Source organism: Chiloscyllium plagiosum, unplaced genomic scaffold (assembly GCF_037043375.1).
Source record: "Chiloscyllium plagiosum isolate Xiang-an unplaced genomic scaffold, Cpla_swu_hap1 HiC_scaffold_42, whole genome shotgun sequence".
NCBI classification, from domain to species: Eukaryota; Metazoa; Chordata; class Chondrichthyes; order Orectolobiformes; family Hemiscylliidae; genus Chiloscyllium; species Chiloscyllium plagiosum.
Window position 1 is genome coordinate 991385 of NW_028270180.1, and position 23713 is coordinate 1015097.

Sequence of the window (23713 nt, forward strand, 5' to 3'; positions counted from 1 at the left end):
ATGTCAGGAACACCAGTCTATAGTTCCCTGGCTTTTCCTTACCACCCTTAAGTAATGGCAACACAATAGCCAACCTCAAATCTTCTACCATCTCACCCATGGCTATTGAAGATACAAATATCTCAGCAAGAGGCCTAGCAATCACTCATTTAGCTTCCCACAAAGTTCTAGGATACACCTGATCAGGTCACGGAGATTTCTCCACCGCTATGCATGTTAAGATTTCCAGCATCTCCTCCTCTGTAATATGAACGCTTTCCAAGACATCACTATTTATTTCTCCAGCTTCCATATCCTTTTCCACAGTAAATGCTGACATGAAATACTTGTTTAGTATCTTACCCATCTGCTGTGATTCCACACGTAGGAGGCTTTGTTGGTTTTTAAAGGGGGCATATGCTCTCCCTAGTTACTCTTTCGTCCTTGAAATATTTGTGGAATCCCTTTGGATGCTCCTTAACCCTATTTGTGCTCCTGATTTCCCACTTAGGTATGCTCCTATTGCCCTCAGACTCTTGAGGGATTCAATCGATCCCTGTTGACTATACCAGATATATATTTCCTTCTTTTTCTTGATGAGAGCCTCAATTTCTCTAGTCATCCAGCATTCCATTCAGCACCAACCTTACCATTTGCATTAACAGGAACATACTGTCTCTGGGTTCTCGTTATGTCATTCTTGAAGGCCTCCCACCTTCCAAACTGTGAACATCCACCCCCAATCAACTTTGGTAAGTTCTTGCCTAATACCATCAAAATTGGCCTTCTTCGAAGTTAGAACTTTGACTTTTAGAGCTGGTCTATTCTTTTCCATAACAATTTTAAAACAAACCAAATTATGGTCACTGGCCCCAAAGTGCTCCCCCACGGAACATCTGTCACTTGCCCTACGTTATTTCGCAAGAGAAGGTCAAGTTTTGTTTCTTCTCTAGTAGGTACATCCACATACTGAATAAGAAAATGTTCTTATATATACTTAAATTCCTCCCCATCCAAGCCCTTAACACTGTGGCAGTCTCAGTCTATGTTTGGAAAGTTAAAATCCCTACCATAAGACCATAAGACATAGGAGCGGAAGTAAGGTCATTCGGCCCATTGAGTCCACTCCGCCATTCAATCATGGCTGATGGGCATTTCAACTCCACTTACCCGCATTCTCCCCGTAGCCCTTAATTCCTTTTGAACTCTACCATTTGACCTCTACTATTCTTACAGATAACTGAGATCTCTTTATAAATTTGTTCTCGATATCCCACTCGACTACTGCAGGGTCTATAGTACAATCCCAAAAAGATGATCATCCATTTTTTTTTCTTTCAAAGTTCCACCAAATAACTTAATGGACATATTTCCCAGAATATCCTCCAAGTACAGCCATAATGTTATCCCTAACCAAAGATGCCACTCCTCTTACTTTCTTGCCACCCCCCCGCCCTTTCCATTGTTCCTAGTGCATCTATAGCCAAGAATATAGAGCCCCACTGAACTCATCTTTATCCACCTTCACACTGTCCTATCCCCCCAGTCCAGAAACTGCCACATACATTCGAGACACCACCCACGCCCTCCACTTCCTCCAAGACTTCCGTTCCCCAGCCCTCAATGCCTCATCTTCATCATGGATATCCAATCCCTCTATACCACCATCCACCATGACCAGGGCCTCCAAGCCCTCAGTTTCTACCTCTCACGACGTCCCCAACAGTACCCTTCCACCGACACTCTCATTCGTTTGGCCGAACTGGTCCTCACCCTTAACAATTTCTCCTTTGAATCCTCCCACTTCCTCCAGATCAAAGGGGTAGCCATGGCACCCGTATGGGCCCCAGCTATGCCTGTCTCTTTGTTGGCTATGTAGAACAGTCCATCTTCCATAGTTACACCGGCACCACTCCCCACCTCTTCCTCCGCTACATTGATGACTGCATTGGCGCTACCTCGTGCTCCCACGAGGAGGTTGAGCAATTCATCAACTTCACCAACACATTCCACCCTGACCTTAAATGCACCTGGACCATCTCTGACACCTCCCTCCCTTCCTGGACCTCTTCATCTCCATTAATGTCGACCAACTTGACACTGACATTTTTTACAAACCCACCGACTCCCACAGCTACCTGGATTACACCTCTTCCCACCCTACCTCCTACAAAAATGCCATCCCGTATTCCAAATTCCTCCGCCTCCACTGTATCTGCTCCCAGGAGGACCAGTTCCACCAAAGAACACACCAGTTGGCCTCCTTCTTTAGAGACCGCAATTTCTCTTCCCATGTGGTTAAAGATGCCCTCCAACACATATCGTCCACAACCCCCACCTCTGCCCTCAAATTCCACCCCTCCAACTGTAACAAGGACAGAATTCCCCCGGTGCTCACCTTCCACCCTTCGCATAAATCACATCATCCGACGACATTTCCGCCACCTCCAAACGGACCCCACCACCAGGAATATATTTCCCTCCCCACTCATTTCCGTTTTCCGCAAAGACCGTTCCCTCCGTAACTACCTGGTCAGGTCCACACCCCCCAACAACCCACCCTCCCTTCCTGGCACCCTCCCCTGCCACCACAGGAATTGCAAAACCTCCTCCCTCATCTCCATCCAAGTCCCCAAAAGAGCCTTCCACATCCAATGTTTTATCTGCACATCCACCAATATAATTTATTGTATCTGTTGCTCCCAGTGTGGTCTCCTCTAGATTGGGGATACTGGACGCCTCCTAGCAGAGCGCTTTAGGGAACATCTCCAGGACACCCACACCAATCAACCCCACCGCCTTGTGGCCCAACATTTCAACTCCCCCTCCCACTCTGCCGAGGATATGCAGGTCCTGGGCCTCCTCCACCGCCGCTCCCTCACTACCTGACGCCTGGAGGAAGAACGCCTCATCTTCCGCCTCGGAACACTCCAACCCCATGGCATCATTGTGGATTTCACCAGTTTCCTCATTTCCCCTTCCCCGACCTCACCCCAGCTCCAACCTTCCAGCTCAACACTTCCTAATGTTACTGATGACTACAGGAAGAATTTCAATCTCCTAGACCCAACAAGAAGAACATATCACTCTACCAAAGGCCATTTCTGCATCTTAGCATCTACAGGCCCAGAAAGTAGCTCTGTTTTACTGCTCTAAAAACCCTGCTCTAGGGTAACTTAGTGCTTATGTTTTATATTTTACAAAAATATAATCAAGAGACAGATCTTAGGAAAACATATTTTAAAAGCCCTCACCTTACACCCTATTGTAGATTTACAAACAACAATTAAAACTTAGGTTTTATAAAATTTAAAACCTATGTCCAGAAATGCTTGTAATTTTATAGCCAGTGAGTGAGTGAAAGTTCACTGTTCATTTTTTTCTGAACCCTACAGCAGTTCTTTAACCAAATTCTCATGGCGTCTCCTGTTCTCTTTTCTCCCATTTAAAGTACCATTGAAAATAAAAATCAAAACAAAGTTCCAAAAACAAAGCAACAGCTTATAAAACAATAATTACTACTCCAAGAAAGAGGAAATCAGCTCCAGCACTGAAATAAACCTCAAACAAAAAAGATCTTACAGCCACGATCGTTTCCCGTTCACCATTTTGCAAAGTTCACAGTGGTGAGAGAGACACACGCACAGTGACGACGGAGAGAAGGAGGTGCACAGTGATGTGGGAGAAGACATAGAAGAACAGAGTGACCAGAGAACTCTCTCATTCCCCGTCTGCACTGAGGAGATGCAAAGGTCAGGATTAAGTTATTTGGAGTGGTGGGTGATGACAGAAGATTGTTCCCAAGGAGGATGGCTCTATGAACAATATCTGCTGGCATGAAGGCTAGGAATGACCCTTATCAAACTCACAAACAGTAAAACTTGTGATTATGAGAAAAAGAAACTATTTCTCCCTGCCCTAATCAAGCTGTCTGCAAACTTTCCCTTAGCATGCTCCACATTTAGCCAGTTGGATGGGACTGTTCTCACCTGCTTCCGTTCTTAAGTAATTGTAGCTGAAGAATCCTCTGCACCATCTTGGGTGCCATGTTCTCTTCCGAGTTCTCATCTGCTTTCTTGAACTGCTGCAGTCCACCTGCTGTTGCTTGACCCACAATAGCATTAGAGAGGGAATTCGGCCCAGCAACAGTGGTGGAACAGCAATATATTTCCAGGTCAGAGTTGTCAGTGGTTTGGAGGGAAACTTGAAGGTAGTCACATTCCTATGTATCTGCTGAACATATCCTTCTCAATGGAAATGGTCATGGGTTTGGAAGGTGCCGTCTTTGATGATTTTCTGCAGTGAGCCTTTGTAGATTGTACAAACTGCTGTTCCCGAGTGTCAGTGGTGGAGGGAGTGGATGCTTGTGGACGTAGTACAAATCAAGCAGGTTGTTTTGTCCTGGTTGGTGTCAAGCTTCTGGAGAGTTGTTGGAGCTGCACCCATCCAGGCAAATAGATAGTATTCAATCACACTCCTGACTTGTAGATGATGGATAGGCTTTGGTGGGGGTGGGGTTCAGGAGGTGAGTTACTCGCTGCAGTATTCCTTGGCTCTGACCTGCTCTTGTAGCCACTGTGTTCATTTGGCAATTCCAGTTGAGTTGCTAGTCAATGGTGACTCCCAGGATTCAGTGATGGTAACACCATTGTATGCCAAGAGGTGGTGGTTAGATTGTCTCTTGTGGGTGATGATCATAGTCTGGCATTTGTGTGGCGCAATTGTTATTTGTCACTTGTCAGCCCAAGCCTGGGATATTGTGCAGACTTTGTTGCATTTGAACATGGACTACTTCAGTAACTGAGGAGTTATGAATGACACTGAACATTGTGCAATCATCGGCAAACATCCTCACTTCTGATCTTATGATGGCAGGAAGACCAGGCCAACCAACGACACCCACATCCCACAAATGAGTAAAATAAAAGTACCCACTTCTCAAAAAACATTAAGTTAAAAAATTACATGCCAATGTTGCCCTTGAAATTTCAGTATTCCAATACATTCAGCTTCCCACAATATATCCTTATGTTGAAAATCATCCAAAATAGAGCTGCTTGTGACCCACCCCAATCTAAGTCTAATTCACCCATCAATTTACTGACCTGCAATGGCTTTTGGTTCAACCCAGAATTAAAATTCTCATCCTCATTGTCAAATGAACCTGGGACATTCTAACACCTTAAAGGCACGACCTAAATGCAAAGTTATTACTTTTGAACAGAAAATTCTAGAGAAACGCAGCAGATCTGAAAGGGTTTGTGAGATGAGAAACAGAGTTAACATTCTTCCAAAGTCATAATGAATGAGAAATGTTGATGTGGTTTCTATCTCCATAAACATGGTCAGATCTGCTGTGTTTCTTCAGCACTTTCTGTTTTAATTCAGATCTCCAGCATCTATAATATTCCATTTTTGTTATTATTATTTTTGAAGTTGGGATGGCCTCCAGTTTTGTGGTATTATAATCAAAACAGCAAGGGGTGGGTTTCACAGTACAAGAAGAAATCAGGGAGGCTATGAGGAAAGATATTTCAGAAATTAGAGAATGATATGGGTTCAGGCTCAAAATGGAGAAACTACCAAATGAGACAGTACAAATGAATATCATTTGGTCAAGAAAGAATGATCTCAATCTCAATCACCGAATGTAACTTTATCATTCCGTAGATAAGGAGACCAAAACAGCACAAAGGATCTGTACAACAAGGCTTCCTTACTGTTGTACTTCAAATCTCATGTAATAAAAGACAGCATGCTTTTTGATTTCCTAATTGCTTGCTACACCTGCAGGCTAACCTCTTGTCTTCATCATATAAGCACAATCGGGTACCTCAGGACATCAACATTTACTTACTTAATGCATTTTTAAGAAATATGCCATTATTCTATTCTATAATAGAATTATAGAATACCTACAGTGTGGAAAGAAGCCATTCAGTCCATCGAGTCTACACCAAACCTTCAAGGGGCAATAACATTATAATCAGACTAGCCATGATCTTATTGAACAGTGGAGCAGGTTCAAGGAGCTAATGGCCTACTTCTGCTCCTTATTAGTATGTTTATATGTTGAGGCCAGTACATCGGAACCGTTTGGACACTTAAAGAACTCACTCATCCCTGGGTGGCAAGAACCTCAAGTGGTGCAGATTCACCATTGAGAGGTAAGAAAAATCTCCCTTCTAATCACAAAGGCTGTGACACAGTATCATAGAAAATACAATCATCAATGCAGCCATAAGCCATCATTTCCAAAAGCCATAACATTCTGCCGATCATAAACAGGCCCTGGCTCCGATGGCAAGTCTCTCTCTCTTTTTCTGGCACATTCAGGTGGACCATTTCCAACAAGCTTTGAACAGCAAGACATTAAACCAAATCCCCAATCCCTTCACCAAGGCCCCTCAACTGCAGTCGATCAGCCCCACCCTTACCCCCCGATGCCAGTCACCACCATCAGACTACCAGCCCGTCCCAGTAACCCCTCTCCAGAGCGCCTGACATTCCATTTCATAGGGAAACAGTCTGCCTAAGCATGGTTGGGAGCTATTATAGGGCTCACCATTACCCCAAACTTACCCCATCCGTGGCCAGACCCCCCACCCACAGCTACAATGAATATGAACCACCTTCGAAGCGGCTCTTGTAACACCGACACATGGGATTCATAACAGTTTCCTGGCCGTAAAACAATTGTCTATTTTCACGTTGGCAAAAATCTATCAACCCTTCCATCTGTGTGCTTGTACCTTTAAGCAGCTTCCCTGAGATGCTGAGACTGTGCAGCCTCGGCACCGGCTCATTGCAGCAAGCGCCTTTCCACCCGACACCATCGCCAATTTTTCCTTGGGAGGTCGAGGGAAAAAAAAACAGCAGGGCAACTGGCCCAGGCTGCACTTGCCGCCCGAGGAGTGATACGGCTGCTTCTTACCTACCTGTCCCACACTCGGTACCGGCTCCCAGTCTCTGTTCCTTTGTGTTCCCGAGAACCCCTGACCCTGAATAGGCAGCACCCCGCTAACCCCGCACTCTGAGTAGGACAGACACGTAGCGGCACCCAGCAAGCTGAATACAAACTAATACTTCACACTCAGATTGTGGAGCGCCGAGTGCAGTAGATAGCAGCAATATTGGTACCCGAGATCCTGAATGCATAATAATAATGGGAGAAAATGAGGACTGCGGATGCTGGAGATCAGAGTCGAAAGTGTGGTGCTGGCCCTTCATCAAGAAATCCTGATGAAAAGCTTATACAGTCCTCGAAACGTCGATTCTCCTGCTCCTCCGATACTGCCTGAGCGTCTGTGCTTTTCCAGCACCACACTCTCGACTCTGTATAATATTAATGCCAAACCCAGGACACTGAATAATTTCATCACGGTCTGGGAGCTGGGAATTGTCAGGTTAGACTGGAACTTTACTTTCCCATCTCGACTGAGCAACTGCAAGGACCGCAGGTGACAGACAATGCTACAGCAGTTAAACTCATTCAAATCTGAGTTTTCGATTCCAACATAAAATAATTAATTCTGAGCAGGAGTAGGCCACTCAGCCCCTTGAACCAGCTCTGCCATTCAGTCATTTCATGGCTGATCTCGCTACTCCACACTTCCGCCTACCATAAAATATATGAGCATAATTAGGCCGTTCAGCCCATCAAGTTTGCAACAACCCTCTGAATTACATTTCACCTTATCCTATGTGCCTTGCATTTACTGTGGCTAAACCACCTAGCCTGAACATCCCTGGACACTATGAGGCAATTTAGCATGGCTTAACCTGTTCATCTTTGGATTGTGGGAGGAAACAAGAGCACTCAGGGTCAGAGCCTCTATACTCATTTATGCCTCCTGACTCTCTTGAAACTACTGGTGTTTTCCAGCGTGAAGATTTATGTAAAGTACCTATTGTGATGATTCTATGGCTTTAAGAAGTGTGTTTTGTCCTGGTTTCTTTGAGAGAGAGATTGGAGAGACAGGTATTCTGCAGTCTATGAGAAGATAAACAACTTTAGTGTTTTTTTAAACTTAGAACAACAGAAGCAGTCTGAATGGGTGTGGTCAAGTTTCTATCCACAGAACCAGGGACTTTAGGTTTAGTTTTCAGCAGGGTTGGAAGGCAGTGAATCTCTCTTGACTGCTTCAAACTCTCTCTGGATTTTTGCTGAATGCTTTTCCTGAGCTGCTGGAGTTGCATGTGAGACAATTCTGTTTTCTGAATTTGCCTTTTGCCAGCAGTGTGTTTATGGGGATGTAACTATATTGGAACAGTTACTGTTTTGTAGTAAAATATTCTATTATTCTGTTAAGTTTTCCAGTGGAGTTAAGTTATTCCAAATTTGTCTTTCTTTTTATTTTTAACTTAGTGTTTGATTAAATTGTGTTCTGCTTAACATTGACTAGTTTGACCAATTGAATTGCATCTGGAACCCATCTCACATTTATCTTTAAAATAAGAAAAGGTGGGGTCTAGGCTAACTTAATATGTTTTGAGAGGGTCTGGTCTGATTCATAGTACGATTCAGTTCCTCCATTATTTATTTGTTCTGTGTTACTGCTTCTCCAGATTCATTTTCCAGCGGTTCCAATGTCCCCTGTAGTCTCTTACCTTTTTATATATCTAAAAATACTTGTAAGCTTATATTACTAGCTAGTTTATCTCCATATTTCATCTGCTGCACCCCTTATTGCTTTTTTTAGTTGTCCTCTCTAGCTTTTAAAGGTTTTCTAGTCCTCTGGCTTCCCACTAATCTTCACTCTGTCCGATACCCATAACCTTGCATGCCCTTGCTTACCAACAATTCTTAAAAACATTCAAAGACTCTGCTTCCACTACCTTTTGTGGAGAATAATTCTGTTGGTTGACATTTCTGTAAGGGAAAAAAACATCTCAAATGGGTGACCCCCAAGTTATAGAATCTCCCACAAGAGAAAACATCCTTTCCACATCAACCCTGCCAAGCCGCCTCTGCATCATAAATGTTTCAAGAATTTTACATATTAGTACCTTTTCTCTCTTGTGAAAATACTATGGCTTTAAGAGGTTTTTTTTTTGAAGAGACATTTTAAGGTAGAGATGCCAAGCAGTCCATGAGAAGAGAAACTACTTGTGAAGTCTTGAATGTACTTTTAAAAATTAGGAACAATAGAAGCAGCCTGGGCATGGTCAAACACCCACCGAACCAGGATCTATTGTTTAGTTTTCAGCAGTTACTATTGGGATCAAAAGTAGAAGTTTTTTTTGTCCCTCTCTTGGTTACAGCCAAAAGCTGAGGCTTTGCTGCCTGCTACAGGAGTTGCATGACAGACAATTTTGGATCTGAATTTGCCTTTTGCCAAGGGTGTGTTTATGGGATGTTTCTATATTAAAACAGTTAATAGAATAAATAGATACAGTAACTATTATTAATTAAGTTTTCCAATAAAGTTAAGTTATTCCAAATTATTCTTTCTTTTCTTGTATTTTAACTATAGTGGATGAATAAAGTGTATTTTGTGTTAAATTCAGTAGTTTGACCAATCAAATTGCATCTGGAACACAACACCTTTTTTAATTTACCTTTTAAAATAAAAAAAAGTTTGGATCCAAACTATCTTCTGAATATTTTGAGGGGGTTTGGTCTGGCCCATAACGTACTACTTGTTGATTTGTTACATCTTCCCAAATTTGATCTATTGCCCTGATTTAGTTTAAAGTCCTTTTTACTTCCCTAGTTATGTTGCTTGGTAAATCACCAGTTCCAACACAGTTCAGGTGTAAACTGTCCAAACAATAAGTCCCGCTTTCCCAGTTGTGGTGTCAGTGCCTCTCAAACTACAACCCACTTATACCACACCAGTGTTTGAGCCACGTATCCATTTTTGTACTCTTACTTGCCCTACATTAATTTGGATGTGACTCAGGTAATATCCCAGAGATTATTACCTTTGTGACTTGACTTCTTAATTTGGTACTTAGTTCTTTCATACTTCCTTCCTTATCCTACATGGACCGTAACAAAGGGATCTTTCTTCGTCTGAAATTTCCTCGCCAACCCTGAACTGATGAGCCAAACCTTGACACCAGGCAGACAAAACAACTGATTGAACTCCCACTCTTTGCTTCACAATAAGTTGTCAATCCCCATCACTATACCATGCCTTACTAATGTACATTCGTTTTTGCTATCCCCATTTGAATGGCTTCCTGTACCATAATGCCATTATCAGTAGCTCATTCTTCCATTTCATAACTCTGAGTCAAAGCTCCTTGTGCCACAAACAAATACTGCAAATGTGTTTGCCTTGGGTCAGACTGACATCCAGGAATACCCTACTTGCTATGGCCATGATATATGACTTGTCCTACCATTCTTACTATTTTAACTATCACAACTTAACTGGGAACAGTGCACTGATAATCATGCTCTACTTTTGCACAAGGTGTCACAAAATGTATAAATGTATAAAGTCCCAATGAAAACACCAAAATGACTAGTGTTCCTGATTGACTGCTACTCCCGATAAAAGCAATTCACATCAGCTTCCTTCAGTTAAGAAAAAAAACTATATTTTAAAATACTTAGCTTTAACAAGTAAAAAGAAAGGAGTTCTAATTTTTAGAACTTAACCTATACCTCTTCAAAACCTCAAATACTCAATCAGACAAAAGACAAATGCTTTAACAAATCCGCTTTGGATGGGAAACAATATATACATGGAGAGCAAATTCTAAAGGTCAAAAGTTTAGACCACAAGTTGGAAAGTTATTTTCCTCACAGTCCTTTTGATTTTTCAGTGAAAAATCAAAATGTAGAATGTAGGATTACAATTGTCATTCAGCTCCATGTTTGATCAGGTGAACTTAGGTGATCTGATCCAACCCAAACTCTGGATCAGATATGTGGACAATACTTTTGTTATTATTAAGAGAACAGAAATTGAGAACACACACTGAATTATCAACACCATACTCACAAGGATCAGATTTACGAGAGAGGAGCAAACCAACAATCAAATCCCGTTCCTGAATGTGATGGTAGAAAAAACATAATGGTGAATGCACCATGACAGTGTATACAAAAGCCACACACTTGGACCAGATCCTGAACACCTTAAACACACACAAGTGAAGCTGCATTAGGAGCCTGTTCAAAAGGGCTACAACACACTGCAGCAGTCCCGACCCACAAGGAGAAGAAGAACACCGCCGCAAAATATTCACTAGGAACGGATATCCCTGCTACTTCATTCGCAGATGCCTAACAGTGAAACAACGTGACGAGGACAGGCCATGGCCTAATTCACTAGCCACGCTACCTTATATAAAACAAGACTCGGAACTGTCAGCCAGATTTCTCCAACCACTTGGGTTCATAACAGCCTATAAACCGACAGCCACATTCACACATCAACTCACTAGAACAAAAGACCCTATACCCATCATGTGCAAGACAAACATAATTTACAAGATTCCATGTCAAGGCTACATGAAACACTAAATAGGACAAACAGGGAGACAACTAGCAATCCGCATCCATGAACACCAACTGGCCACTAAACACTACGACCTGGTATCCAAACACACAGATGACAAGGACCACAAAGTCAACTGGGACAACACAACGATCATAGGACAAGCTAAACAGAGGATAGCCAGAGAATTGCTAGAAGCATGGCACTCATCCATGGACTCCATCAACAAGCACATTGACCTAGATCCAATATACTGACCACTACAATGAACAACCGGAAACAGCAAGAAAGGAACCAAATAAACTCCAGAAGACACCGTACAGCAGCGCTTCATAGGAGGCTCAAAAGGACTGAAGATTCACCTAGACAGGGGACGAAACATCTGCAAATCAACTTCTCAGCTTGGTGAACATACCCTCAACTACGATATCAGCTTGTCTTCTCTCCATGGATGTTGCCTGACCCACTGATATCTCCAGCACTTTTTGTTTCCAGTTCAGATTCCAGCATCTGCAGTAGTTTGCTCCTAGTTAAATTTTATTCCCAACAGCATTTGTATTTTTTAAACAGTTTATCTCCACTTCCTAATTTTATTTATCACCAAATTATCACCAAAGAGTTTCTGAATCAAACTCATCACTGTTAATTCCAAACAGTAAAAATGTGAAAGTGCTGGTGTTGGACTGGGGTGGACAAAATTAAAAATCACATGACACCAGGTTATTGCCCAATAGGTTTATTTGGAAGTACAAGCTTTCAGAACATTTCGTCAGGCAGCTAGTAGAGTAGGATCATAGGACACAGAATTTATAGCAAAAGATCATAGTGTCATACATTGATGCAATATATTGAACAAACCTAGAATGCTACTAAGTCTTTCATCTTTTAGAATGGGTTGCAGGTTTTGATTCATTAATATGTAAATCCCAGAACTACTTTCAAGTCACATTCCTGAGATAACTTAAGATTTTATATAAAAAAGTGACATCTCATCTCAGACAATGCATTAACGGTGTGAGGTGAGAGTCTGAATGTATTCCAATCTTGAGTCAGACTGGTCATAGAGGTGTACAGCACAGAAACAAACCCTTCGGTTCAAATCGTCGATGCTAACCAGATATACCAACCCAATCTAGTCCCACCTACCAGCACCCGGCCCCTATCTCTCCAAACTCTTCCTATTCATATACCCATCCAGATGTTTTTTATATGTTGCAATTGTACTAGGTTCCACCACTTCCTCTGGCAGTTTATTCCATACACGTACCACCCTCTGCATGAAAAGGCTGCCCCTTAGGTTTCTTTTATATCTTTCCCCTCTCACCCCAAACCTATGCTGTCCTATACAGCGGACAGCTGAAACTGATAACCGGAAGCGGCAGGGACAGACCACTATAAACACCAGAGGAAACATCAAAGAAGCGCTTCGCAGGAGGCTCCCAAGCACTGATGATGTCGCCTAGCCAGGGGACGAAATGTTTGCAACAAAAACTTCCAGCTCGGCAAACAGAACCACAACTATGCTGTCTAGTTCTGGACTCCCCCACCGCAGGGAAAAGACTTTGTTTATTTATCCTATCCATGCTCATGATTTTATAAACCTCTATAAGATCACCTCCTCAGCATCTGACACCCCAGGGAAAACAGCCCTAGCCAATTCAACCTCTCCCTATAGCTCAAATCCTTCAACTCTGGCAACTTCCTTGTAAATCTTTTCTGAACCCTTTCAAGTTTAACAACATCTTTCTGATAGGATACTGCGTGCAATTCTGGTCTCCTTCCTAACAGTGGCCTAACCAATGTCCTGTACAGCCGCAACATTACCTCCCAACTCCTGTACTCAACACTCTGACCAATAAAAGAATGCGTACCAAACACCTTCTTCACTATCCTATCTACCTGTGACTCCACTTTCAAGGAGCTATGAACCTGTACTCCAAGGTCTCTTTGTTCAGCAACACTCCCTAGGACCTTACCATTAAGTGTATAAGTCCTGCTAAGATTTGCTTTCCCAAAATGCAGCACCTTGCATTTATCTAAATTAAACTCCATCTGCCATTTCTCAGCCCATTGGCCCATCTGGTCTCGATCCTGTTGTAATTTGAGGTAACTTTATTCACTGTCCACGACATCTCCAATTTTGGTGTCATCAGCAAACTTACTAACTGTACCTCTTATGCTCACATCCAAATCATTTACATAAATGATGAAAAGTAGTGGACCCAGCACCGATCCTTGTGGCACTCCATTGGTCACAGGCCTCCAGTCTGAAAAACAACCTTCTTATTCTTGAAGATCAACAATTAACTCTTACAAGGTTGACTATTAGTAATAGCCATTCTTGTGGGGTTTTTTTGGAAGTTTAGGTGCAGGTTGTTAGCTCACCGCAGTCTGGAGGATGTCACCTTCTCAGACAGGCTGAGGGCAGATCCTTCAGTATCGGAGAGATTATCTTCACCTTTCCTTCCGAGAGCTGCCTCCATCCTTTAGCGAGGATTGAGGGAATTGAATAGGAATGGGACAGATCTGTCGGTTATCTCCCTGGAACAGAGTCTGTTCGAACCTCTCGCCTATTCCGGGATCCTCGGGCTTTGATGCTGAGCTTCCTCAGTCCGGCGCCCCGAATTACTGAAGCAGCGAGACTCAAAGATACAAGTATTTGAAAGGCGGCGCGAAAGCGGCCTCAGAAGGAGGAGGAGGAGGAGGAGGAAGGGGAAGGGCAAGGGCAAGGGCTTCAGGGACAAGATGGCGGCGCTGGCGGAGTGCGTGCGACGGTTGGAGCGCGCGGTGGAACAGCCCGAACGGCTCCTGAGGTGACGGGGACGGGAGAAGACGGGGCGGACGGGAGAGAGAGAAGACGGGGTGGGGGAGAGAGAGAAGACGGGGGGGGGAGAGAGAAGACGGGGGGGGGAGAGAGAAGACGGGGGGGGGGGAGAGAGAGAGAGAAGACGGGGGGGGGGGAGAGAGAGAGAGAAGACGGGGGGGGGGGAGAGAGAGAGAGAAGACGGGGGGGGGGAGAGAGAGAGAGAAGACGGGGGGGGGGGAGAGAGAGAAGACGGGGGGGGGGGAGAGAGAAGACGGGGGGGGGGGAGAGAGAAGACGGGGGGGGGGGAGAGAGAGAGAAGACGGGGGGGGGGAGAGAGAGAAGACGGGGGGGGGGGAGAGAGAAGACGGGGGGGGGGGAGAGAGAAGACGGGGGGGGGGAGAGAGAAGACGGGGGGGGGAGAGAGAGAACTCGGGGAGGGGGGGGAGAGAGAGAACTCGGGGGGGGGGGGTGTTCGAGAGAGAACTCGGGGGGGGGGAGTGGGGGAGAGAGAGAAGACGGGGGGGGGAGAGAGAGAAGACGGGGGGGAGAGAGAAGACGGGGGGGGGAGAGAGAAATGGGGGGGTGGGAGAGAGAACTCGGGGGGGTGGGGGAGAGAGAGCTCGGGGGGGGGAGAGAGAACTCGGGGTGGGGGTGGGGGAGAGAGAACTCGGGGGGGTGGGGGAGAGAGAGCTCGGGGGGTGGGGAAGAGAGAACTCGGGGGGGGGGGAGAGAGAACTCGGGGTGGGGGTGGGGGAGAGAGAGAAGACGGGGGGGGAGACAGAGAAGACGGGGGTGGGGGGGGTGGGAGAGAGAGAACTCGGGGGGGGGGGGAGAGAGAGAACTCGGGGGTGGGAGAGAGAGAACTCGGGGGTGGGAGAGAGAGAACTCGGGGGGGGGAGAGAGAACTCGGGGGGGGGGGGGAGAGAGAACTCGGGGGGGGGGTGGGGAAGAGAGAACTCGGGGGGGGTGGGGGAGAGAGAGCTCGGGGGGGGGGTGGGGGAGAGAGAGAAGACGGGGGGGGAGAGAGAGAGAAGACGGGGGGGGAGAGAGAGAGAAGACGGGGGGGGAGAGAGAGAGAAGACGGGGGGGGAGAGAGAGAAGACGGGGGTGGAGAGGGAGAGAGAGAAGACGGGGGTGGAGAGAGAGAGAGAGAAGACGGGGGTGGAGAGAGAGAGAGAGAAGACGGGGGGGGTGGGGGAGAGAGAGAAGACGGGGGGGGAGAGAGAGAAGACGGGGGGGGGTGGGAGAGAGAGAACTCGGGGAGGGGGGGGAGAGAGAGAACTCGGGGGGGGGGGGGTGTTCGAGAGAGAACTCGGGGGGGGGGGGGTGGGGAAGAGAGAACTCGGGGGGGGGGGAGTGGGGGAGAGAGAGAAGACGGGGGGGGGAGAGAGAGAAGACGGGGGGGGGGAGAGAGAGAAGACGGGGGGGGAGAGAGAAGACGGGGGGGGAGAGAGAAATGGGGGGGGGTGGGAGAGAGAACTCGGGGGGGTGGGGGAGAGAGAGAACTCGGGGGGGGTGGGGGAGAGAGAGCTCGGGGGGTGGGGAAGAGAGAACTCGGGGGGGGGGGGGGAGAGAGAACTCGGGGTGGGGGTGGGGGAGAGAGAGAAGACGGGGGGGGGGGAGAGAGAGAGAGAAGACCGGGGGGGGGGGGGGGGAGAGAGAAGACGGGGGGGGGGGGGGGAGAGAGAAGACGGGGGGGGGGGGGGAGAGAGAGAAGACGGGGGGGGGGGGAGAGAGAAGACGGGGGGGGGGGAGAGAGAGAGAGAAGACCGGGGGGGGGGGGGGGAGAGAGAAGACGGGGGGGGGGGGAGAGAGAGAAGACGGGGGGGGGGGGAGAGAGAGAAGACGGGGGGGGGGGAGAGAGAGAAGACGGGGGGGGAGAGAGAGAAGACGGGGGGGGGGGAGAGAGAGAACTCGGGGAGGGGGGGGAGAGAGAGAACTCGGGGGGGGGGGGTGTTCGAGAGAGAACTCGGGGGGGGGGGGGGGAGTGGGGGAGAGAGAGAAGACGGGGGGGGGAGAGAGAGAAGACGGGGGGGAGAGAGAAGACGGGGGGGGGGGAGAGAGAAATGGGGGGGGTGGGAGAGAGAACTCGGGGGGGTGGGGGAGAGAGAGCTCGGGGGGGGGGAGAGAGAACTCGGGGTGGGGGTGGGGGAGAGAGAACTCGGGGGGGTGGGGGAGAGAGAGCTCGGGGGGTGGGGAAGAGAGAACTCGGGGGGGGGGGGAGAGAGAACTCGGGGTGGGGGTGGGGGAGAGAGAGAAGACGGGGGGGGAGAGAGAGAAGACGGGGGTGGGGGGGGTGGGAGAGAGAGAACTCGGGGGGGGGGGGGAGAGAGAGAACTCGGGGGTGGGAGAGAGAGAACTCGGGGGGGGGGAGAGAGAGAGAACTCGGGGGGGGGGGTGGGGAAGAGAGAACTCGGGGGGGGTGGGGGAGAGAGAACTCGGGGGGGGGGGTGGGGGAGAGAGAGAAGACGGGGGGGGAGAGAGAGAGAAGACGGGGGGGGAGAGAGAGAAGACGGGGGTGGAGAGAGAGAGAGAGAAGACGGGGGTGGAGAGAGAGAGAGAGAAGACGGGGGGGGTGGGGGAGAGAGAGAAGACGGGGGGGGAGAGAGAGAGAAGACGGGGGGGGAGAGAGAGAAGACGGGGGGGGAGAGAGAGAAGACGGGGGGGGAGAGAGAGAAGACGGGGGTGGAGAGAGAGAGAGAGAAGACGGGGGTGGAGAGAGAGAGAGAGAAGACGGGGGGGGGTGGGGGAGAGAGAGAAGACGGGGGGGGGAGAGAGAGAAGACGGGGGGGGGGGTGGGAGAGAGAGAACTCGGGGAGGGGGGGGAGAGAGAGAACTCGGGGGGGGGTGTTCGAGAGAGAACTCGGGGGGGGGGGTGGGGAAGAGAGAACTCGGGGGGGGGGGGGGAGTGGGGGAGAGAGAGAAGACGGGGGGGGGGAGAGAGAGAAGACGGGGGGGGGAGAGAGAAGACGGGGGGGGAGAGAGAAATGGGGGGGGGTGGGAGAGAGAACTCGGGGGGGTGGGGGAGAGAGAGAACTCGGGGGGGGGGGGAAGAGAACTCGGGGGGGTGGGGGAGAGAGAGCTCGGGGGGTGGGGAAGAGAGAACTCGGGGGGGGGGGGAGAGAGAACTCGGGGTGGGGGTGGGGGAGAGAGAGAAGACGGGGGGGGGAGAGAGAGAAGACGGGGGGGGAGAGAGAGAAGACGGGGGTGGGGGGGTGGGAGAGAGAGAACTCGGGGGGGGGGGGGAGAGAGAACTCGGGGGGGGGAGAGAGAACTCGGGGGGGGGGGGTGGGGAAGAGAGAACTCGGGGGGGGTGGGGGAGAGAGAACTCGGGGGGGGGGGTGGGGGAGAGAGAGAAGACGGGGGGGGGGAGAGAGAGAAGACGGGGGGGGAGAGAGAGAAGACGGGGGGGGAGAGAGAGAAGACGGGGGGGGGGGAGAGAGAAGACGGGGGGGTGGGGGGGAGAGAGAAGACGGGGGGGTGGGGGAGAGAGAGAAGACGGGGGGGTGGGGGAGAGAGAGAAGACGGGGGGGTGGGGGAGAGAGAGAAGACGGGGGGGTGGGGGAGAGAGAGAAGACGGGGGGTGGGGGAGAGAGAGAAGACGGGGGGCTGGGGGAGAGAGAGAAGACGGGGGGGGTGGGAGAGAGAGAAGACGGGGGGGGTGGGAGAGAGAGAACTCGGGGGGGGGGAGAGAGAGAACTCGGGGGGGGGGGTGGGGAAGAGAGAACTCGGGGGGGGGGGGGAGAGAGAGAAGACGGGGGGGTGGGGGAGAGAGAGAAGACGGGGGGGGTGGGGGAGAGAGAGAAGACGGGGGGGGTGGGGGAGAGAGAGAAGACGGGGGGGTGGGGGAGAGAGAGAAGACGGGGGGGGGTGGGGGAGAGAGAGAAGACGGGGGGGGTGGGGGAGAGAGAGAAGACGGGGGGAGAGAGAGAAGACGGTGGGGGGGAGAGAGAAGACGGGGGGGTGGGGGAGAGAGAGAAGACGGGGGGGTGGGGGAGAGAGAGAAGACGGGGGGGGAGAGAGAGAAGACGGTGGGGGGGAGAGAGAAGATGGGGGGGTGGGGGAGAGAGAGAAGACGGGGGGGGTGGGGGAGAGAGAGAAGACGGGGGGGCTGGGGGAGAGAGAGAAGACGGGGGGGGTGGGAGAGAGAGAACTCGGGGGGGGGGGTGGGGGAGAGAGAGAACTCGGGGGGGGTGGGGGAGAGAGAGAAGACGGGGGGGGTGGGGGAGAGAGAGAAGACGGGGGGGGTGGGGGAGAGAGAGAAGACGGGGAGGGGAGAGAGAGAAGACGGGGGGGAGAGAGAGAAGACGGGGGGGAGAGAGAGAAGACGGGGGGGGTGGGGGAGAGAGAGAAGACGGCGGGGGGGGAGAGAGAAGACGGGGGGGGGGAGAGAGAGAAGACGGGGGGGAGAGAGAGAAGACGGGGGGGTGGGGGAGAGAGAGAAGACGGGGGGTGGGGGAGAGAGAGAAGACGGGGGGGGAGAGAGAGAAGACGGGGGGGGAGAGAGAGAAGACGGGGAGGGGAGAGAGAAGACGGGGAGGGGAGAGAGAGAAGACGGGGGGGGGGGGAGAGAGAGAAGACGGGGGGGGTGGGGGAGAGAGAGAAGACGGCGGGGGGGGAGAGAGAGAGAAGACGGGGAGGGGAGAGAGAGAAGACGGGGAGGGGAGAGAGAGAAGACGGGGAGGGGAGAGAGAGAAGACGGGGGGGGGGGGAGAGAGAGAAGACGGGGGGGGTGGGGGAGAGAGAGAAGACGGGGGGGGTGGGGGAGAGAGAGAAGACGGGGAGGGGAGAGAGAGAAGACGGGGGGGAGAGAGAGAAGACGGGGGGGAGAGAGAGAAGACGGGGGGGGTGGGGGAGAGAGAGAAGACGGCGGGGGGGGAGAGAGAAGACGGGGGGGGGAGAGAGAGAAGACGGGGGGGAGAGAGAGAAGACGGGGGGGAGAGAGAGAAGACGGGGGGGTGGGGGAGAGAGAGAAGACGGGGGGGGAGAGAGAGAAGACGGGGAGGGGAGAGAGAGAAGACGGGGAGGGGAGAGAGAGAAGACGGGGGGGGGGGGAGAGAGAGAAGACGGGGGGGGTGGGGGAGAGAGAGAAGACGGCGGGGGGGGAGAGAGAAGACGGGGAGGGGAGAGAGAGAAGACGGGGGGGGGGAGAGAAGACGGGGGGGGGGAGAGAGAGAAGACGGGGGGGAGAGAGAGAAGACGGGGGGGTGGGGGAGAGAGAGAAGACGGGGGGTGGGGGAGAGAGAGAAGACGGGGGGTGGGGGAGAGAAGACGGGGAGGGGAGAGAGAGAAGACGGGGAGGGGAGAGAGAGAAGACGGGGGGGAGGGGAGAGAGAGAAGACGGGGGGGGGGGAGAGAGAGAAGACGGGGGGGGAGAGAGAGAAGACGGGGGGGGAGAGAGAGAAGACGGGGGGGGGGAGAGAGAAGACGGGGGGGTGGGGGGGAGAGAGAAGACGGGGGGGTGGGGGAGAGAGAGAAGACGGGGGGGTGGGGGAGAGAGAGAAGACGGGGGGGTGGGGGAGAGAGAGAAGACGGGGGGTGGGGGAGAGAGAGAAGACGGGGGGCTGGGGGAGAGAGAGAAGACGGGGGGGGTGGGAGAGAGAGAAGACGGGGGGGTGGGAGAGAGAGAACTCGGGGGGGGGGGGGAGAGAGAACTCGGGGGGGGGGGGTGGGGAAGAGAGAACTCGGGGGGGGGGGGGGAGAGAGAGAAGACGGGGGGGTGGGGGAGAGAGAGAAGACGGGGGGGGTGGGGGAGAGAGAGAAGACGGGGGGGGTGGGGGAGAGAGAGAAGACGGGGGGGTGGGGGAGAGAGAGAAGACGGGGGGGGAGAGAGAGAAGACGGTGGGGGGGAGAGAGAAGACGGGGGGGTGGGGGAGAGAGAGAAGACGGGGGGGGTGGGGGAGAGAGAGAAGACGGGGGGGCTGGGGGAGAGAGAGAAGACGGGGGGGTGGGAGAGAGAGAACTCGGGGGGGGGGGGTGGGGAAGAGAGAACTCGGGGGGGGTGGGGGAGAGAGAGAAGACGGGGGGGGTGGGGGAGAGAGAGAAGACGGGGGGGGTGGGGGAGAGAGAGAAGACGGGGGGGTGGGGGAGAGAGAGAAGACGGGGGGGGTGGGGGAGAGAGAGAAGACGGTGGGGGGGAGAGAAGACGGGGGGGTGGGGGAGAGAGAGAAGACGGGGGGGGTGGGGGAGAGAGAGAAGACGGGGGGGCTGGGGGAGAGAGAGAAGACGGGGGGGTGGGAGAGAGAGAACTCGGGGGGGGGTGGGGGAGAGAGAGAACTCGGGGGGGGTGGGGGAGAGAGAGAAGACGGGGGGGGTGGGGGAGAGAGAGAAGACGGGGGGGTGGGGGAGAGAGAGAAGACGGGGGGGGTGGGGGAGAGAGAGAAGACGGGGGGGTGGGGGAGAGAGAGAAGACGGGGGGGGTGGGGGAGAGAGAGAAGACGGGGGGGGTCCGGGAGAGAGAGAAGACGGGGGGGTGGGGGAGAGAGAGAAGACGGGGGGGATGGGGGAGAGAGAGAAGACGGGGGGGGGTGGGGGAGAGAGAGAAGACGGGGGGGGAGAGAGAGAAGACGGGGAGGGGAGAGAGAGAAGACGGGGAGGGGAGAGAGAGAAGACGGGGGGGGGGGGAGAGAGAGAAGACGGGGGGGGGGGGAGAGAGAGAAGACGGGGGGGGTGGGGGAGAGAGAGAAGACGGCGGGGGGGGAGAGAGAAGACGGGGAGGGGAGAGAGAGAAGACGGGGGGGGGGAGAGAAGACGGGGGGGGGGAGAGAGAGAAGACGGGGGGGTGGGGGAGAGAGAGAAGACGGGGGGTGGGGGAGAGAGAGAAGACGGGGGGGGAGAGAGAGAAGACGGGGAGGGGAGAGAGAGAAGACGGGGGGGAGAGAGAGAAGACGGGGGGGGGGGAGAGAGAAGACGGGGGGGGTGGGGGAGAGAGAGAAGACGGCGGGGGGGGAGAGAGAAGACGGGGGGGGGGGGGAGAGAGAAGACGGGGGGGGTGGGGGAGAGAGAGAAGACGGCGGGGGGGGAGAGAGAAGACGGGGAGGGGAGAGAGAGAAGACGGGGGGGGGGAGAGAAGACGGGGGGGGGAGAGAGAGAAGACGGGGGGGAGAGAGAGAAGACGGGGGGGTGGGGGAGAGAGAGAAGACGGGGGGTGGGGGAGAGAGAGAAGACGGGGGGTGGGGGAGAGAAGACGGGGAGGGGAGAGAGAGAAGACGGGGAGGGGAGAGAGAGAAGACGGGGAGGGGAGAGAGAGAAGACGGGGGGGGGGGGAGAAGACGGGGGGGGGGGGAGAGAAGACGGGGGGGAGAGAGAGAAGACGGGGGGGAGAGAGAGAAGACGGGGAGGGGAGAGAGAGAAGACGGGGGGGAGAGAGAGAAGACGGGGAGGGGAGAGAGAGAAGACGGGGGGGGGGGAGAGAAGACGGGGGGGGGGGAGAGAAGACGGGGAGGGGAGAGAGAGAAGACGGGGGGGAGAGAGAGAAGACGGGGGGGAGAGAGAGAAGACGGGGGGGGGGGGGAGAGAGAGAAGACGGGGGGGGGGGAGAGAGAAGACGGGGAGGGGAGAGAGAGAAGACGGGGAGGGGAGAGAGAGAAGACGGGGGGGGGGAGAGAAGACGGGGGGGGGGGTGAGAGAAGACGGGGGGGAGAGAGAGAAGACGGGGAGGGGAGAGAGAGAAGACGGGGGGGGGGGAGAGAAGACGGGGGGGAGAGAGAGAAGACGGGGGGGGGGGGAGAGAGAAGACGGGGGGGGGGGAGAGAAGACGGGGGGGGGGGAGAGAAGACGGGGGGGAGAGAGAGAAGACGGGGGGGGGGGAGAGAGAGAAGACGGGGGGGGGGGGGGAGAGAGAAGACGGGGGGGGTGGGGGAGAGAGAAGACGGGGGGGGTGGGGGGGAGAGAGAAGACGGGGGGGTGGGGGAGAGAGAGAAGACGGGGGGGGTGGGGGAGAGAGAGAAGACGGGGGGGTGGGGGAGAGAGAGAAGACGGGGGGGGTGTGGGGGAGAGAGAGAAGACGGGGGGGGTGGGAGAGAGAAGACGGGGGGGGGAGAGAGAGAAGACGGGGAGGGGAGAGAGAGAAGACGGGGGGGGGAGAGAGAGAAGACGGGGAGGGGAGAGAGAGAAGACGGGGGGGAGAGAGAGAAGACGGGGAGGGGAGAGAGAGAAGACGGGGGGGGGAGAGAAGACGGGGGGGGGGGGAGAAGACGGGGGGGAGAGAGAGAAGACGGGGAGGGGAGAGAGAGAAGACGGGGGGGGGGGGAGAGAGAAGACGGGGGGGAGAGAGAGAAGACGGGGGGGGGGGGGAGAGAGAGAAGACGGGGGGGGGGGGAGAGAGAGAAGACGGGGGGGGTGGGGGAGAGAGAAGACGGGGAGGGGAGAGAGAGAAGACGGGGGGGAGAGAGAGAAGACGGGTGGGTGGGGGAGAGAGAGAAGACGGGGGGGTGGGGGAGAGAGAGAAGACGGGGGGGTGGGGGAGAGAGAGAAGACGGGGGGTGGGGGAGAGAGAGAAGACGGGGGGGGAGGAGAGAGAGAAGACGGGGGGGTGGGGGAGAGAGAGAAGACGGGGGGGTGGGGGAGAGAGAGAAGACGGGGGGGGAGGAGAGAGAGAAGACGGGGGGGGGAGGAGAGAGAGAAGACGGGGGGGGAGAGAGAGAAGACGGGGGGGGAGAGAGAAGACGGGGGGGAGAGAGAGAAGACGGGGGGGGGGAGAGAAGACGGGGGGGGGGAGAGAAGACGGGGGGAGGAGAGAAGACGGGGGGGGGGAGGAGAGAGAGAAGACGGGGGGGAGAGAGAAGACGGGGGGGAGAGAGAGAAGACTGGGAGGGGAGAGAGAGAAGACGGGGGGGGGAGAGAGAGAGAAGACGGGGGGGAGGAGGAGAGAGAGAAGACGGGGGGGGGGAGAGAGAGAAGACGGGGGGGGGAGGAGAGAGAGAAGACGGGGGGGGAGAGAGAGAAGACGGGGGGGGGAGAGAGAAGACGGGGGGGGGAGAGAGAAGACGGGGGGGAGAGAGAGAAGACGGGGAGGGGAGAGAGAGAAGACGGGGAGGGGAGAGAGAGAAGACGGGGAGGGGAGAGAGAGAAGACGGGGAGGGGAGAGAGAGAAGACGGGGGGGGGGAGAGAAGACGGGGGGGGGGAGAGAAGACGGGGAGGGGAGAGAGAGAAGACGGGGGGGGGGAGAGAAGACGGGGGGGGGGAGAGAAGACGGGGGGGAGAGAGAGAAGACGGGGAGGGGAGAGAGAGAAGACGGGGGGGGGGGAGAGAAGACGGGGGGGGGAGAGAAGACGGGGGAGAGAGAAGACGGGGGTGAGAGAGAGAAGACGGGGGGGGGGGGGAGAGAGAGAAGACGGGGGGGTGGGGGAGACAGAAGACGGGGGGGGTGGGGGAGAGAGAGAAGACGGGGGGGGTGGGGGAGAGAGAGAAGACGGGGGGGGGGAGAGAGAAGACGGGGGTGGAGAGAGAGAAGACGGGGAGGGGAGAGAG

At 53.4% G+C, this 23713-nt stretch overlaps 2 protein-coding genes across 8 annotated transcripts in view; one reads left to right on the forward strand and one right to left on the reverse strand.

Annotated features, from left to right (window-relative positions):
* Positions 1-13839, reverse strand: part of apba2b (amyloid beta precursor protein binding family A member 2b) — a 129969-nt gene extending 116130 nt beyond the window's left edge. For 3 of the 7 annotated variants that reach the window (XR_015754159.1, XR_015754158.1, XM_043680316.2), the window contains exon 1: positions 6918-7018. The gene's annotated coding sequence lies outside the window, so the exon portion shown is untranslated. Of the gene's footprint in view, positions 1-6731; positions 6862-6917; positions 7020-13820 lie in introns of those variants that run through there. The other 4 variants (XM_043680319.2, XM_043680320.2, XM_087982166.1 and 1 more) reach the window with 3 other exon arrangements.
* Positions 13840-14144: 305 nt separating this feature from the next.
* Positions 14145-23713, forward strand: part of mphosph10 (M-phase phosphoprotein 10 (U3 small nucleolar ribonucleoprotein)) — a 31820-nt gene continuing 22251 nt past the window's right edge. Inside the window, exon 1 of the mRNA XM_087981946.1 lies at positions 14145-14248. Within this exon, the coding sequence (XP_087838072.1) occupies positions 14181-14248 (68 nt within the window). The 5' untranslated portion in view covers positions 14145-14180. The remainder of the gene's footprint in view (positions 14249-23713) is intronic.